This window comes from Perognathus longimembris, unplaced genomic scaffold (genome assembly GCF_023159225.1).
Source record: "Perognathus longimembris pacificus isolate PPM17 unplaced genomic scaffold, ASM2315922v1 HiC_scaffold_5306, whole genome shotgun sequence".
NCBI classification, from domain to species: Eukaryota; Metazoa; Chordata; class Mammalia; order Rodentia; family Heteromyidae; genus Perognathus; species Perognathus longimembris.
In genome coordinates, this window is record NW_025960719.1 from 73,772 (window position 1) to 88,231 (window position 14,460).

Consider the following 14,460-nt stretch of genomic DNA (forward strand, 5'->3'; position numbering starts at 1 on the left):
GCCACATCGTGCCCAGAAAACTCCAGTTCCCTTGCCTAGGGGTCAGAAGAATTCTGAGATGTGCCTTTGCCCATTCTCCAAGACTTCCCTGCATAATTAAACTTCATTCACCCGCAGTGGGAGTTGGCTCAATGTCTGCCTCCCATTGGCTGCCTTCCCCACACCCCCCTGCTGGTGTCCTTACACCTCACAAATAAGCCACATGTCCTCCATCTTGGGCTCAAGCTCTGTGAGCACCCCAGGGTTCTGGATCTCACCTCCTTTCCCTTGCCAGCCCAGCCCGCATGCCCTTCCTCCATGGTGTTTCCCCCCCACTTTCCCTCTGTCCCCTCCACTCCTGCAATTCTCTTGTTACCTTCTTCCAAGTCCTGAGCACACCAGATTGGACTCGTTTTGTCCTCTTGAAGTGGTTGGCATGACCATCCTTCAGGAACATTCTTTCTCTTTGGCTTCTGAAACACCACCTCCTCCCAGGGTTCTCCTGGTTTCTCCTGTTTCTCTTTCTTCTTTGGAGCTTCCTTTGGCTGACCTTCTCATGCTGACTGCAGCCCCTGTGTCTTCTTCCTACCAGGTTCCTACTCTCCTTCTACAAGACCACATCCCTCACACAAGCATATCACCAGTTCAGCTCAGGGGCTTCCTGGTCTGTCTCCAAGCACAGCCACTACAGAGCTCAGCTCTGTGCTCCTGTGGCTCAGAGTAGCCACCTCCCACAGAACTTCAGAGGAGCAGCAGAACCCTCTCCCTTCACACTCACATCCATCCCACAACCAAGGCCTATAGATTTTTTCCACTATATGGATACAAGAGCTGGGCTCCAATGGCTCACACCTGTTATTCTTAGCTACTCAACAGGCTGAGATCTGATGATCATGGTTTGAAGCCAGCCTGGGAAGGAAAGTTCATGAGATTCTCACCTCCAGTTAACTAGCAAAAAGTTGTGAATGGAGGTGTGGCTTAAGGAGTAGAGTGCTGGCTCTGAGTGAATATCTAAGGGATGGTACTTGGGCTCTGGATTCAGTCCCCAATACCAACACAACAACATCAAACACAACAAAAACGCTGAGTAGGTACTAAATCTCCTTGTTCTCTCCATCCCAACAAAGGCAGCCCTGGTCTATCCAGTCACCATCACTCTAACACATGCCACAGCCTCTGCTCCAAGCTGCCTCATTCTGCTCCCACAGGAGGGCTTTGAGGCAAAGCTGACCAGACACTGGTGACTGGTGCCTGTCATCCTAGTTATTCCAGGGGCTGAGATCTAAGGATCAAGGTTCAAAGCCAGGCTGGGCAGCAAAGTCTGTGAGATTCTGATCTCCAATTAATCACCAAAAAAGCCATAAGTGGAGCTGGGTGCTAGCACAAAAGCTCAGGGTCAACACTCAGGCCCTGAGTTCAAGCTCCAGGACTAAGAAAACACACGCACACACACACACACACACACACACACACACACACACAGAGCAAATCTGACTCATCCACTTTACATTGTATGTGTTCGTGTGTGTGTGTGTGTGTGTTGGTACTGGGGCTTGAACTCAGGATCTGGGCCCTGTCTTTGAGCTTTATCACTCAAAGCTGCTGTTCTACCACTTGAATCTCACTTCCACTCCTAGCTTTTTGGTGGTTAGTTGGAGATAAGAGTCTCACAGGGCTGGCAATATGGTTTAGCGGTAGAGTGCTTGCCTAGCATGCATGAAACCCTGGGTTTGATTCCTCAGCACCACATTAACAGAAAAAGCCAGAAGTGGCACTGTGGCTCAAGTGGTAGAGTGCTAGCCTTGAGCAAAAAGAAGCCAGGGATAGTGCTCAGGCCCTGAGTCCAAGCCCCAAGACTGGGAAAAAAGACTCTCGCAGATTTTCCTGTCCCAGTTGGCTTCAAAGCAAGATCCTCAGATCTCAGCCTTCTAAATAGGTAGAACTACTGGCATGAGCCACCAGCACCAGGCTACTTCCCATGACCTGTGAATTTACCCCAGCCTCAATTGCTTCACCTCTACCACGGAGCCAAAGTTCATCTCAAAGGGCTGGAGTGGGAAGGAACTGATGAATGCCCCGAGTAACATTTGTAAACTCTGAAGAAAAGTGCCCTCGTGGGCAGCGAGGGGACCATTTTCAGCACTGGAAATTAGACAGAGGCCCGGGGTGCTGTCCGTGGTGCTGAAAATTGGTGTCAGTGGTTTTTCTTCTCTCTCCCTCCCTCCTGCTGCCTCTATAGAGATGCGAACGCTATCGGTTTTAAATCGTTTGCTATCTATATTTGTTTAAATTGTAAGGTCATGGTGAATTATGGGTCACCATGTGAGGTTTAAGACTAAAGCCTAAGGGTTAAGCGTGATGTTGTAGGAGTTAAACTGCATAGTTATTTTTATATGTCACATTTATCTGTCTTTTTCTTTAATCCGGATATAACACATTAATATTAACTTGCTTTTGAGTGAATGGAAATTTGAATTCAGTGAGATATGTAGATGAAAACTTTATCTGTGCCTAAATAAGAGCTCCATTAGCCAGGTGCCAGTGGCTCACACCTGTAACCCTAGCTACCTAGGAGGCTGAGATCTGAGGATAGTAGTTTGAAGCCAGCCTGGGCGGCAAAGTCTGTGAGACTCTTATCTCCAATGAGCCAGCCAAACGCTGGAAGGGGGGCTGTGGCTCAAGTGATAGAGCACCAGCCTTGAGTGAAGCTGGGGGCGGGGGGCAGGCCCTGAGTTCAAGGCAGGGAGAGAGAGAGAGGGAGGAAGGGAGAGAGGAGGAAGGGAGAGGAAAGAGGGAAGGTGTTACTTTGTTTGCGGAGAGCCTTTTTTAGCAGATGGATTCATAGTCAGGGGCAAGTTTTATCACTTCCAGGACAGTTTCGCAGTTGCTTTCTCCTCTGAGGGGTCTTTGGGGGCGAGGTCACTTTTCAGCCTCGGTGAACTTGTAGGCACAGGAAGGCGAGTCCTCTTGTCCTGGACCATGCTAAGCTCTAGTGGACGCCCCAGCACACCGGCTCTAGGCGCCTCCCTCCTTCCGAGACCACGGGGTCCGGTGGTGATTCCTGCCACTCCCACTTTATAGACCTGGAAACTGAGGCTCCGAGAACTGAATCGACTGGCTCGTGGGTCTCCAGGAGGAGAACCGGGCTGGCAGACATCCCGACTGCGGACGCGGGCTGGGGGAGGCGCCGCCCGGCACCTCCACGGCCCCGGTCCACGCCTCTCGCCGCAGCGTGGGCAGCGGCGAGACAAAGGCCGGGTGGGGCAGGGAGGGGTCGGGGAGGGGCCGGAAGTGCGGCCGAGGGGAGGCGGGAAATTTCCTCGAAGAGGGGAGCTTGGAGATCGCCACGACTCGGGTGTCCGCGTGCGCTCGCTCGGACCGACGACCGCCCCTCTCTGCGCCGCACCCCGCTCCCGGGGCGCCCCGGGGCCGTGCGGACTGCGACCCGAGCCCGTGCGCTCCGCGTTCGGCAGCGCGCGCAGCCTCTCCGCCCTGAGCCATGGGGACCCGACTGGGGAGAGCCGGGAACCCCAAGGCCGGGGGGTCGCGGTGAGGGGCGCCCCGCGCTGCCTCCCCAGTGAGTTCCCCGCGGGCACCGCCCCCTCCCGGGCTCGGGTCCGCGGGCCCGCAGCGCGCATGCCCGGGGCGGGGCGCGGGGCGGGACGCGGGGCGGGAGCGCGGAGCCGGCTCCGGGGACGGCGGCGCCGAGGCCGCGGGTCCGCCCGCCAGCGGGGCCGGAGGCAGCCGAGGCCGCTGGGGTGGCAGCGGCGGGAGCCGGAGCTCCGAGCGCCGCGGATCCGGAGCAGCGGCACTGCCGGGTAAGTGCCGCGCCCGCAGCGCTGCCCTTCGGGCGGGCGGCCGCGACCCCTGGGGCCCGCGGCGGCCGCCGCCGCGGTCCCGGGTCCCCGGAGCCCCCCGGGGCGGCGGGGCGGCCGCGGTGGGTGCTGCCCGCGCGCGCCGCCGGGGGCGGAGGGCGTCCGTCTCCAAGCTGGGCTCCGGGGCGGGCGCGCGGGGTGGGGCGGGTCCCGCAGCCCCGGGAGAAGCCCCGAGGGGCCCACGGAGCCCGGCGGCCGGGCGGGAAGGACCGGGGCACCGCGTCCGGCCTCGCCGCCGCTGGATGCTTTGTTCCGCGCGAGGCAGTGCGGGAGGGGGCGCTTCCCGCCACCGGGGGGAGGGGGCCGCCCGCGTTGATTCATCCTCTCCCGAGCCAGCGCGGCGCTCGAGGGTGCCCCTGGCACCCACCGAGCACACCCCGTGTGGCACACGCCAGGACACGGCCACACGCCCGCCGCCTTCCCGCGCGCGCGCGCCCTTCCATCCTGGGCGAGGCCACAGGTCCACACGCGCGCGCAAACACACATACACACGCCATGGCCCCCGTGGTCGCTCCACCAGACGCATCCACGCGGCCACCTGTGCACCCACCCGTTCCACCGAGTGGGAGCTTTGCGTACACAGCCAGGCCCAGCTGCACATTTACACCCACCACCCCGGATCCCAGCAGACTCCACAATACTCTGGCCCAACATCCTCACAGCCATCCAGCTCTGGCCCTGGTGCGCCTCTTCTTTCAGCCTTAGACCCCAGGAAGCTGTCATTTTCCCCCCACCCACGCCAGCCCAAGTTTATGCACCCCAAGTTTATGCTCTCCAATGGATGAGTGGAGATGGGCAGGTGGACCCCGTGAGCCTTCCTCCATCCTGTTGCCAGGAGAGGGGTGTTTGCTGGGCGGCTGGAGCTCTGATGGGGGTGTAGGAATGGCTCCAGGAGGTTGGGAAGCGATCCTAGAAGGGAAGGGATGGGCTAGCCTGCTCCCTGTGCGTTCCTGGGGGCTGCTCTGCCTACAAGCACCTGTGCTCTCCCAGAAGTGATTGTCAGGCTGTGCCGATGCATTTGTGCATGTCCATGGCATCCCAGTGGTCCAGGGCATTCTTCACACACAGCTTCTATAGGTGCCTGCCAAGGGGTGTGTGTGTGTGTGTGTGCATGGACACCAGTACTGAAGCTTGACTTGAATTCAGGGCCTGTGTGCTGTCCCTTAGCTTTTTCTCTCAAGGCTAGCACTCTACCATTTGAGCCACAGTTCCACTTTTGGCTCATTGGAGATAAGAATCTCAGGGACTTTCCTGCCTAGGCTGACTTTGAACCAGGAGCCACTGGTCTTAGCTTCCTGAGTAGCAAGGATTACAGACATGAGCCACCAGCTCCAGGCACACAAAGCATTCTTGAGCATCACTCAGGAACCCAGTTCCGGCCACAGGCTATATCTCATGTTGTGAGAATTTCCACATGCACCTACTTTCTACTTGGCACACTAGGCGATCTGGAACCAGCCAGAACTCTACGAAGTCATTTCAACCTCTCCCTCAAGTGAATCCCACTGACCTGACAATGGAGAAGGATATTCCTATTATAGGAGAGCACAGAGGCAGGGACATGCTTGCTCTCTCTCCTGCATGTTCCTTGCTACTGAGCCTATGAGGTGCATGGGATTTGGCCAGACCCCAAGGGGGTTTCTTTTGTTTTGTTTTGGTTCCAGCAATGGGGCTTGAACTCATTGCTTCACATTCTTGCTTGGCTTTGTCTGCTCAAGGCTGGTGCTCTATCAGTTGAGCCACAACTCTAATTCCTACTGATCAACTGAATATAAGAGTCTCTCAGACTTTCCTGCACGCTGGCATGCAAATTATTATCCTCAGATCTCAGTCTCCCGAGTAGCTAGGATTCCAGGCATGAGCCACCAGAGCCCAGCTCTAGAAAGGGGTTTTAAGAGCCAAGTATTCGTGTGCAAGATCTTGGCTGAAATAAGCCTGGGGAAAACCCAGGTCTGGGCTCAGACACAACTGGCTTTGATGCACGGCTCCCCCCCCCCCCCCACACACACACACCAGCTGTGTGCCTTTGTCAGATCTTTTCTCTGTCTTCATCTATGGAAGGGGATATAATGCCCGATTCTGGGATTGCTGTGGGGTGGAGATGGCAAAATCAGCCTGGCTTAAACCTTGCTGGTCCTGGGCTGAGCACACAGAGGGAAAGCAATGGGATTGGGTTCTAGTTGGGTAGGTTGATAGAGGGAGGGGCAGAGAGGCTCCAGACTGGGCTGCAACTTTGGAGTTGTGGCTGGAAGACAAGAAAAGTTCCTTCAGATTCATAAGGGGGCCCAGTGTACATTCTGCTTTGGGCAAATAGCCCCTGTCTCACAGATTGGGAAACTAAGACCCAGAAAGTAGGAACACCACCCTGCATCTCAGAGCTAATCAACAACGGAGCTGGCTCACGGTGCGTTGTCTGGACCTGACCCCATCTGAGAAGCTGAGAATTTCAAGCCGGTACTGGCAGCTCATGCCTATCATCCTATCATACACTCCGGAAGCTAAGATCTGAGGATCATGGTTTGAGGCCAGCCCAGGCAGAAAAGTCCATGAGACTCTTATCTCCAGCAAAAAAACAAAAGTGGAGGTATGGCTCAGGTGACAGTGCACCAGCCTTGAGGTAGGGGGATGGAGCCAAGTGAGAGTGTGAGACCCGGAGTTCAAGCTCCAGTACAGGCACACAAAAACAGTATAACACTTGCCTGCCAGGTGTACAAGGTCTGTACACAAGTAGCAGTTGCTTTGTGCAAGGTCACATCCTGTCTTTACCGTCGTGTAGGTGGAGGGTGGAAGCTTTGGTGACCTTAGGCCTGGAGGGTAACACTTGAGGGGCTGTGATGGACAACAGCCAGGCAGTCTCAGTGTGCGAGACACAGTAGGGGTCGGTGGGGAGCGTGTCTGGTTGGAGAGTCCATACGAGTGGTCCAGGCACCCCCTCACCCCCTGCTCAGCTCCTGCTGACTGCGGCTACGTTGGATATGTGCTCTAATGCCAAAATTTTGTTTTCTGGGGGCATCTGGAAGTCCACTTCTCACATGAAATCTTATTTTCAAATGTTGATCAGTTTACTCATTTATTTAACATTGACTTTGAACTTTTTGTTTGGTTTTGTTTTTACTCAGTCAAGCATGCATGTCCAAAAGGCCCAATTTGGCTGTTTTGGGGTTGGTTTTTTTTTTTGTCTCTGTCCCAGGCCCTTCCCCACTCTACCCATCCCCACCCGCCCCCTCCTAGGAGCACAGCTGGGCTCTGACAGGCGGAGTAGATAAAAACAGGCCTTCCATGTACACAACACAACCCAGCCCTAAAGTGAGTTGAGTTGTGCCACACACACCCCACATTTGAAATCTTAAAGCAGCCTGGTGGGGTAGGGGTGGGGGTTCTTTGGGGTCCACCCAGAGCTGGCAGCTTGTTGGTGGGGCTGATGTGTGCACCCCAGAGTGGGATTACCAGGGCTGAGATGAGGGGACTGCAGATCCAGAGCAAGCACCCCTCTTTCACAGATTTCCACCACCACCCCAGGCTATTTCTCTTGTTCATCTGCCCAGATGCTGGCATTGACGGTCCTGTCCGCAGCCCCGAGGACCAGATGATCTCAGGCCACAGGCAGGTGACCTCAGAGTCAAAGCTGACCTACAGAAGGTTCATTTTGTTTGGCCCTAGCCTTCAGCAAAAGAGCTCAGGGAAAGTGCCCAGGCCCCAAGTTCAAGTCCCATGATGACCCAAAACAAAAACAAAACATTGAACCTGGCTGGACTGATGGCTTATACTAGTAATCTTAGCTACTTAGGATGCTGAGGTCTAAGGCATGGTTTGAAGCCAGCCTGGATAGAAAAGTCCATGAGACTTTTATTTAAACACACACACACACACACACACACACACACACACACACACACACACATGCACGCACAGCTAGAAGAGGAGCTGTGACTCCATGTGTATGGAGTGTCAGCCTTGAGTGAAAAAAGCAAAAGGACAGCATCCAGGCCCTGAGTTCAAGTCCCAAGATTGGCATAAATAAATAAATAAATAAATACAAGCTTGTACTTAAAATACCTGTTTAAAAATCCAGACTTGGGGCTGGGAATATGGCCTAGTGGCAAGAGTGCTTGACTCATATACATGAAGCCTTGGGTTCGATTCCCCAGCACCACATATACAGAAAACAGAAGTGGTGCTGTGGCTCAAGTGCCGAGTGCTAGCCTTGAGCAAAGAGAAGCCAGGGACCATGCTCAGGCCCTGAGTCCAAGGCCCAGGACTGGCAAAAAAATAAAATAAAATAAAAATCCAGACTTATGGCTTTGCTTGATAAATTAGGAGCCCTGCCAGGTTCACTTCTGGGCTTAAAACTCTCCTGGGGTTTCCAGTACCCCTAGGATTGGCTGTCCACTCCTCCCCCAAGCCCTTTCCTGATTGGCTGCTGCTACCCCCTCCCTTTTCCCTCTCCTGCTTCCAGCTAGGCTCCAGCCTCTGGGGCCTTTTCCTGGCTGGCTCCGATGCTAACCTCCTCAGAGGGCCTTTCTTAGCCACGTGATCCCAACCAGCTGCCCTCTCCTTTGTGCGTACAGCATCTAGTATTTGGGATGACGTTACTTATTTGCTCCTAGTTCATTACCCTCTATGCAGTCTCTCCCTGCTTTTTCCTAGCCCCAAGAATGGCACCCAGTGTATGTTGTTAATGGATAGATTCCTCCCGTTTGCCATAGTTCCCCCCACTCCCTCTTTCGCTCTGAGGATGTTGGAAGGCATTAATCCTCTCCCTTGCTCTATTGTTTTTCTTTTTTCTTGTGCTGGTACTGGGGCTTGAACTCAGGGCGTAGGCCCTGTCCTTTAGCTTTTTCACTCAAGGCTAGCACTCTACCTCTTGAGCCACACCTCTACTTTCAGCTTTTTGCTGGAATTAATTGGAGATAAGAATGTCATGGACTTTTCCTCTTTAGGCTGGCTTTGAACCACAATCCTCAGATTTCAGCCTCCTGATTAGCTAGGATGAAAGGCGAGAGCCATCACAGTCCGGCTAAAATATTTTGATCTTGATCATTAAAAAACAAAAGCAAAACCAATTAAAGCAAGTTTCCTGTCAATCGTGTGTTGGCTGCATCTCAAGCCTCTGCAGTTCGATGGTCTCTGGATGTGGCCTCGAGTCAGGTCCCTGCCACACATTGGAGATGTTTGGAAAAACAACACTGTCTTCAGCAATGTATTTTCCAGAACCTGTGCCTCCCCCACCCATTAAGCAAGGCACCATAGAACCATAGAATTGGATGCACACATGGGCAGATGAAGAAGCTCTCCCCCTGCAGATCCCTGGTCTTGTTTTTCCTTTCCTTTTCTTGCTTGGAAGTACTAAGGTTTTGAACTCAGAGCTTTGCACTGAGTTTACTGGACAGGTAGTCTACCTGCCCCGTCTACTGAGTCATGCTTCTACTATTCCCCCCCACACGCTCTCAGTATTTTTCAGATAAGGTCTCCCCCCACCCCCTTTTTTTCCCCAATAAGTCTGGCCTCAGAATAGCTGTGATTAAAGGTGTATACCACCACACCAGGCTACTGCATTTTGAGAGGCATTCACCACTAAAAGCTTCATGGGATTCCATCCAGGAATTTTCTCCCTTTAAATAGACCCATAAATGTATGTCTGAGCTTCACCTTGCCCACATGTGTGGGATCCTGGCATCTCTGCTGCCTCCTGGGTGTCTCACCACTCCATGTATTGGGAGCACCTCTCTCCATCATGCTTGCAGCTGTATGGCCAGCCATGTCCTGGTTGTGGTGACCCTTCTGGCTTTTCTTCTGTGCCCTCCTGGACCCTGATGTACCATCTGTCCATCACGAGGACAGGTCCTAGAGGAGGCTGAATGGCTCAAGTGCCATATGTGCTATGCATTTGGCTAAGAACTGACAAGTAGCCTGGAGCTAGTAACTCCCACTTGTCATCCTAGCTACTCAGGAGACTAAGATCTGAGGATGGAGGTGCCCAATCCAGGCAGAAAAATTGGAGACTTTCATCTCCAAAGGATCACCAGAAAACAGAAAGTGGCACTGTGGCTCCAAATGGGTAGAGCCCTAGCTTTGAGCAAAAACTTCAGGGACAGTACCCTGAGTTCAAGCCCCATGACGGACAAAGAAGAAAAGGAAGGAGAGAAAGAAGGGAGAGAGTCCAGGGTGACTCTGTAGTATCTAAGGCTATGAAGAATTGCTTGGAGACCCAGCTACCTGCTGCACCCTCTTCAAACTCAGTTCATCCCAATGGAGCTCCCTGTCCCCACAACGGCTCTCCCACCCAGCCCTGTCACTCATCAACCCCTTGCCCTAGCCAGTACCCCTCAAGTCACTCTGGCCATTGCCCACCATAGCCAATTGCTCACCCCTCCAGTCCTTTTCCTTCCAGTCTCAGTGCTTGCTGCCTGCAATCCCCACCCCCACCCCCACTTCTGCAGGAGCTTGCATCAGGAACAGTCCAGTGCTCCTGGCCTGTTGTAGTTGGAGCCATGTGATAGATGAAAAATCACTTGAATAAGAGCTTGAATGGATGGCTAAGCCGCCTCCACCTAGGTCCTGGCCAGCCTGGTCCTCCTCCAGCCCAACCTCCAGGCATCTGACTCTGTATTTTCCCTGACCAGACACCATTCCGTTCCCCAGGCCTACAGTCGTGTTTTCTTTGGCCCACTTTAGTGTTTGGGCTTTTTATTTTAAATCTTGAATTCATTAGCATATTTTACATTAAGGTCTGGATTTCCCACTTCTCTCAAGACACTAGGAGAGCACGTTTCAGCTGGACACTGTGGCTCATGCCTGTTATCCTATCTACTTAGAACACAGAGCTGAGGATCATGGTTCAAAATCAACCAGGCAGGCAGGTCTGTGAAACTCTTATGTTCAATGCAAAAAGCCGGAAGTTCAGCTGTGGCTCAAGTGATGGCACACCACCAGCCCTTGAGTAAAAAAAAACAACAGATGTGGAGCCTTGAGTTCAAGCCTCTTCACTGACACACACATGCGCACATGTGCTCGCACACACACACATCTCCACAGGCTCACTGGATGTGAAGAAGCAAGATAGTGCCATAGTTGGATTTGTGTGTTTAACCTAGCACCCCTCTCTGGACAGGAGCCCATCAGCCCACGGCTACATGAAGAGCGTGGGCTGCTAGGAAAATCGGGATGGAAGGCGTTCCCCTCCAGTCTCCCTAAGTCTGAGTGCCTTCTTTCTGTGTTTCAGAACTGGACAGCAGCCTTGGACTTGAGCATGGCCCTGAGGGTAGATGGACAGTTCTAAAGATCCAGCGTGCCTCCAGCTGCTTCACAGTGACTCCAGCCTCCGCGGATCCCTCAACTGCCTGCAGGATGGGAGGAGCCTGGGTACTGGGCACCCGGCCATGAGGGACCACTGCTCCTCTCAGCAAAAGCCCAGCCCTGCCCTGCCCAGGGAGACCCCTGACCAAAGCCCAGCCATGGACTTGAGACACAGCGGCCCCAGTGGGGCTGAGGAAGGGGCCTCCTGCACTGAGGGTCCTTCTGGGAGCCTGTCCTGTCCTTCGTCTACCTGCACCCCTCCCTCAGCACCATCCACCAAGGAGACCTTGGGAGCACAGGGAGCCTTGCTCTCAGGGACCATAGAGATCACTTTGTCTGGGAAGCCAGAACCCAAGTCCCCAGGAAGCCTTGCCCCCACATCCTCAGAGAACAGAAACCCCACGCTCTTGGAGAAGACCGATTCTAAGTCCTCCCTGCAGGCAGGGCCTGCCTCGGCGGGGAAGGAAGAGGCTGGGTCCTCCAAGGCAGAGCCCCTGTTGACCGAAAAGAGGGGGCCTGCAGTCTCCAATCCAGGGGATGTGGGGGCTCCTGGAAGGATGGGTCCCCCAAATCCCGGGAAGGAGGACCCTGAATCGGTGAGAAAGGCAGATCCCACTTGCACCAGCAAGGTAGCCCTGGTGTCTCCAGGCCAGGAGGACCCTGGGTCTTTGCAAAAGGTGGGGCCTGTGTTCCCAAGCAAGGAGGAGCCTAAGCCCCCCAAATCTTCAGAGAAGGTGGTCCCCGCTCCAACTGCAAAGGAGGATTTCGTGTTTTCAGGAAAACAAGATCCCGGTCCCCCTGGAAAGGCGAATCCTGCATCCTTGGAAAGTACCAAGCACACATCCACAGGAAAGACAGAAGATTCTGAACTCTCGGAGAAGCTGGAGCCCATATCTTCTGGAATAGGGGATCCTGGGGCCCCCAGAGGGGTGGACACCGCACACTTGGGAGCAGTGGGGCCTACATCTCTGGGAAATGCAGAAAAAGAGGACGGTGAGTCCCTGGGGAAGGCGGGCACTGCCTCATCAGGAGGAGGTCCAGGGCCCGTGAGAATGACAGAAGGAATGGCTGCCGTGCAGGTGGACCCCGGACCTGGAAAGATGGACCCCACCTCTGTGAAAAGCAGGGGTTCTGGGCCTTCCAGTGAGCCCGGTGCTGTTTCCTTGGGCAAAGTGGGACTCGTGTGCCCAGGAAAGCCAGAGCCCTCATCTCCTGGGCAGGCAGAAGAAAGGGGGTCTGTAGGAAAGACAGGGACATCTGAACCCTTGGGGAAAGCGGACCCCGAGTTTTCTAGGAGCGCGGAGTCCACGGCAGCTCTGGGAAATGTGAGCACATCATCTTCCGGAAAGGCCAACCGTGAATCCTTAGGAAGGGACGATCTCGTGTCCTCGAGTCCAGGGGATCCCGACCCCCCCGGGACAAGGGGTCCCCCATATGCTGTAGAAAACGCTCCAGGGACTGGAGGGAAAGCGGAGTCGCAGCCCGAGGCAGGGCCCCTGGCCTCGGGCAAGGTGGACGCAGCCCATTCTGGAGACCTTATGGCCACAGGAAAACCAGCAGTGACGCCCAAGGAAAAGATGGATCCTGGCATGGCCCTCGAGACCAAGGGGAACCCCGTGAGCTCCGCGGAGGCGGAGACCGAGGCTTCCAGGGGGACAAAGCCCAAGCCTGGGCACCAACCACAGGCCGTCCAGGACCCCGGGCAGGAGGGCACCGCACCCTCCGGGGCAGCAGAGACCCAGGCTCCGCCCAGCGAGCAGTCGCAGGCCTCTGGGAAGGCGGACCCCACCTCTTCCTCCGGGAACGCACAGCCCTCCGCGTCGTGGATCGCGGAGCCCCGGGCTCTGGGGAAGGCCGGTTTTGCCTCCGAGACCCCGGCCTTGGCCACGGCAGCCCCCCTGACTCCAGAGAAGCCCTCGCCCTGCCCGTCCCCGCGATCCGCTGCGCAGGCCTGCAGCCCCACCCTGGCTCCCACCGGGACGGCCCAGGGCAGCGGGGTCCCCGCCGCCCCGGAGCCTGTGCGCAGCCCCCAAGCCGCTTCCAGCCGGGGGTCCACAGACTTGGTGGGGAGCGGCCCCCGCCCCGAGGCCGCCGCGCCCCCGTCGGGGCCACGGACCCGCGACAACTTCACCAAGGCGCCCTCGTGGGACGCGGGCGGCCCCCCGGCGCCGCTGCCACCAGCGCGCGAGGACGCGGGCACCCAGGCGGGCGCACGGGCCTGCGTCTCGGTGGCCGTGAGCCCCATGTCCCCGCAGGACGGCGCGGGGGCCCCGGCCTTCAGCTTCCAGGGAACCCCGCGTGCGCCCAGCCCCGCGCCCGGGCCGCCCTCACGCCGGGATGCGGGGTTGCAGGTGTCCCTGGGTACCGCGGAGACGCGATCGGTGGCTACCGGGCCTATGACCCCGCAGGCCGCCGCGCCCCCCTCTGCGCCCCCGGTCTTCCCCGAGGTGCGAGTGCGGCCGGGCTCGGCGCTGGCGGCCGCCCTGGCGCCCCAGGAGGCGGCGGAACCCGTGCGCGACGTGAAGTGGGACGAGAAGGGCATGACGTGGGAGGTATACGGCGCCTCCATGGAGGTGGAGGTGCTGGGCATGGCCATCCAGAAGCATCTGGAGCGGCAGATCGAGGAGCACGGCCGTCAGGGGGGCCCCGCGCCGCCCGTCGCCGCCACCGCCACCACCACCGCCACCACCACTGCTGCCCGTGCGGGTCCGGGCCGCGCCGGGTCGGTGCGCACCGCGCCGCCCGAGGCCGAAGCCAAGCGCCCGCCGGGCCTCTTCCGAGCCCTGCTGCAGAGCGTGCGCAGGCCCCGGTGCTGCTCGCGGGCCGGGCCCACAGCGGAGTGAACCATACCCCGTTTTCTATGCACCCCCACTCCCGGGGTTCCAACCTGCTCAGGCTCCCTACGGCCCACAGCCCCTAGAAGGGGTCCCCTGGTTGTGTGAGAGGCCTCCCCCCCACCGGGAGGGCGGGCTTCTGATCTCCTTCCCTTTCCAAAAACACTTCCCCAGCCTGGAGGAACCCCGAACCCGGCCCCTATCCCGCCACCGCGTGCCCCGACCTCTCTCTCCACTCCCTCACACTGGGTGAGCTTGGGGACCTGCTGGGCACCCCTCCTCTTTCACCCTCTTTCTCCCTTAGAGCTGAGGTGAGTTCCCAAGATGGCCAAACTGGTGCCCTGGGACTCCAGTGGGGCCAGACCCCACACCCCCCACCCCCTCCACACCCCCAGAACCAGGAAAGACTGCATGCAAATCTCTAAGTAGTACTGCGCATGTGCGCACACTGGTGTGCAAGAAAGCTCCCCCACCCC

The 14,460-nt window shown here is 56.7% G+C and overlaps 1 protein-coding gene across 1 annotated transcript; it reads left to right on the forward strand.

The window, feature by feature from the left end:
• The first annotated feature begins 11,119 nt into the window (after nt 1–11,119).
• On the forward strand, nt 11,120–13,993 carry LOC125345111 (G protein-regulated inducer of neurite outgrowth 1-like). Its single transcript, XM_048337352.1, has one exon. The coding sequence runs from the start codon at nt 11,120–11,122 to the stop codon at nt 13,991–13,993; it is 2,874 nt and encodes a 957-aa protein (XP_048193309.1).
• The last annotated feature ends 467 nt before the right edge of the window (nt 13,994–14,460 follow it).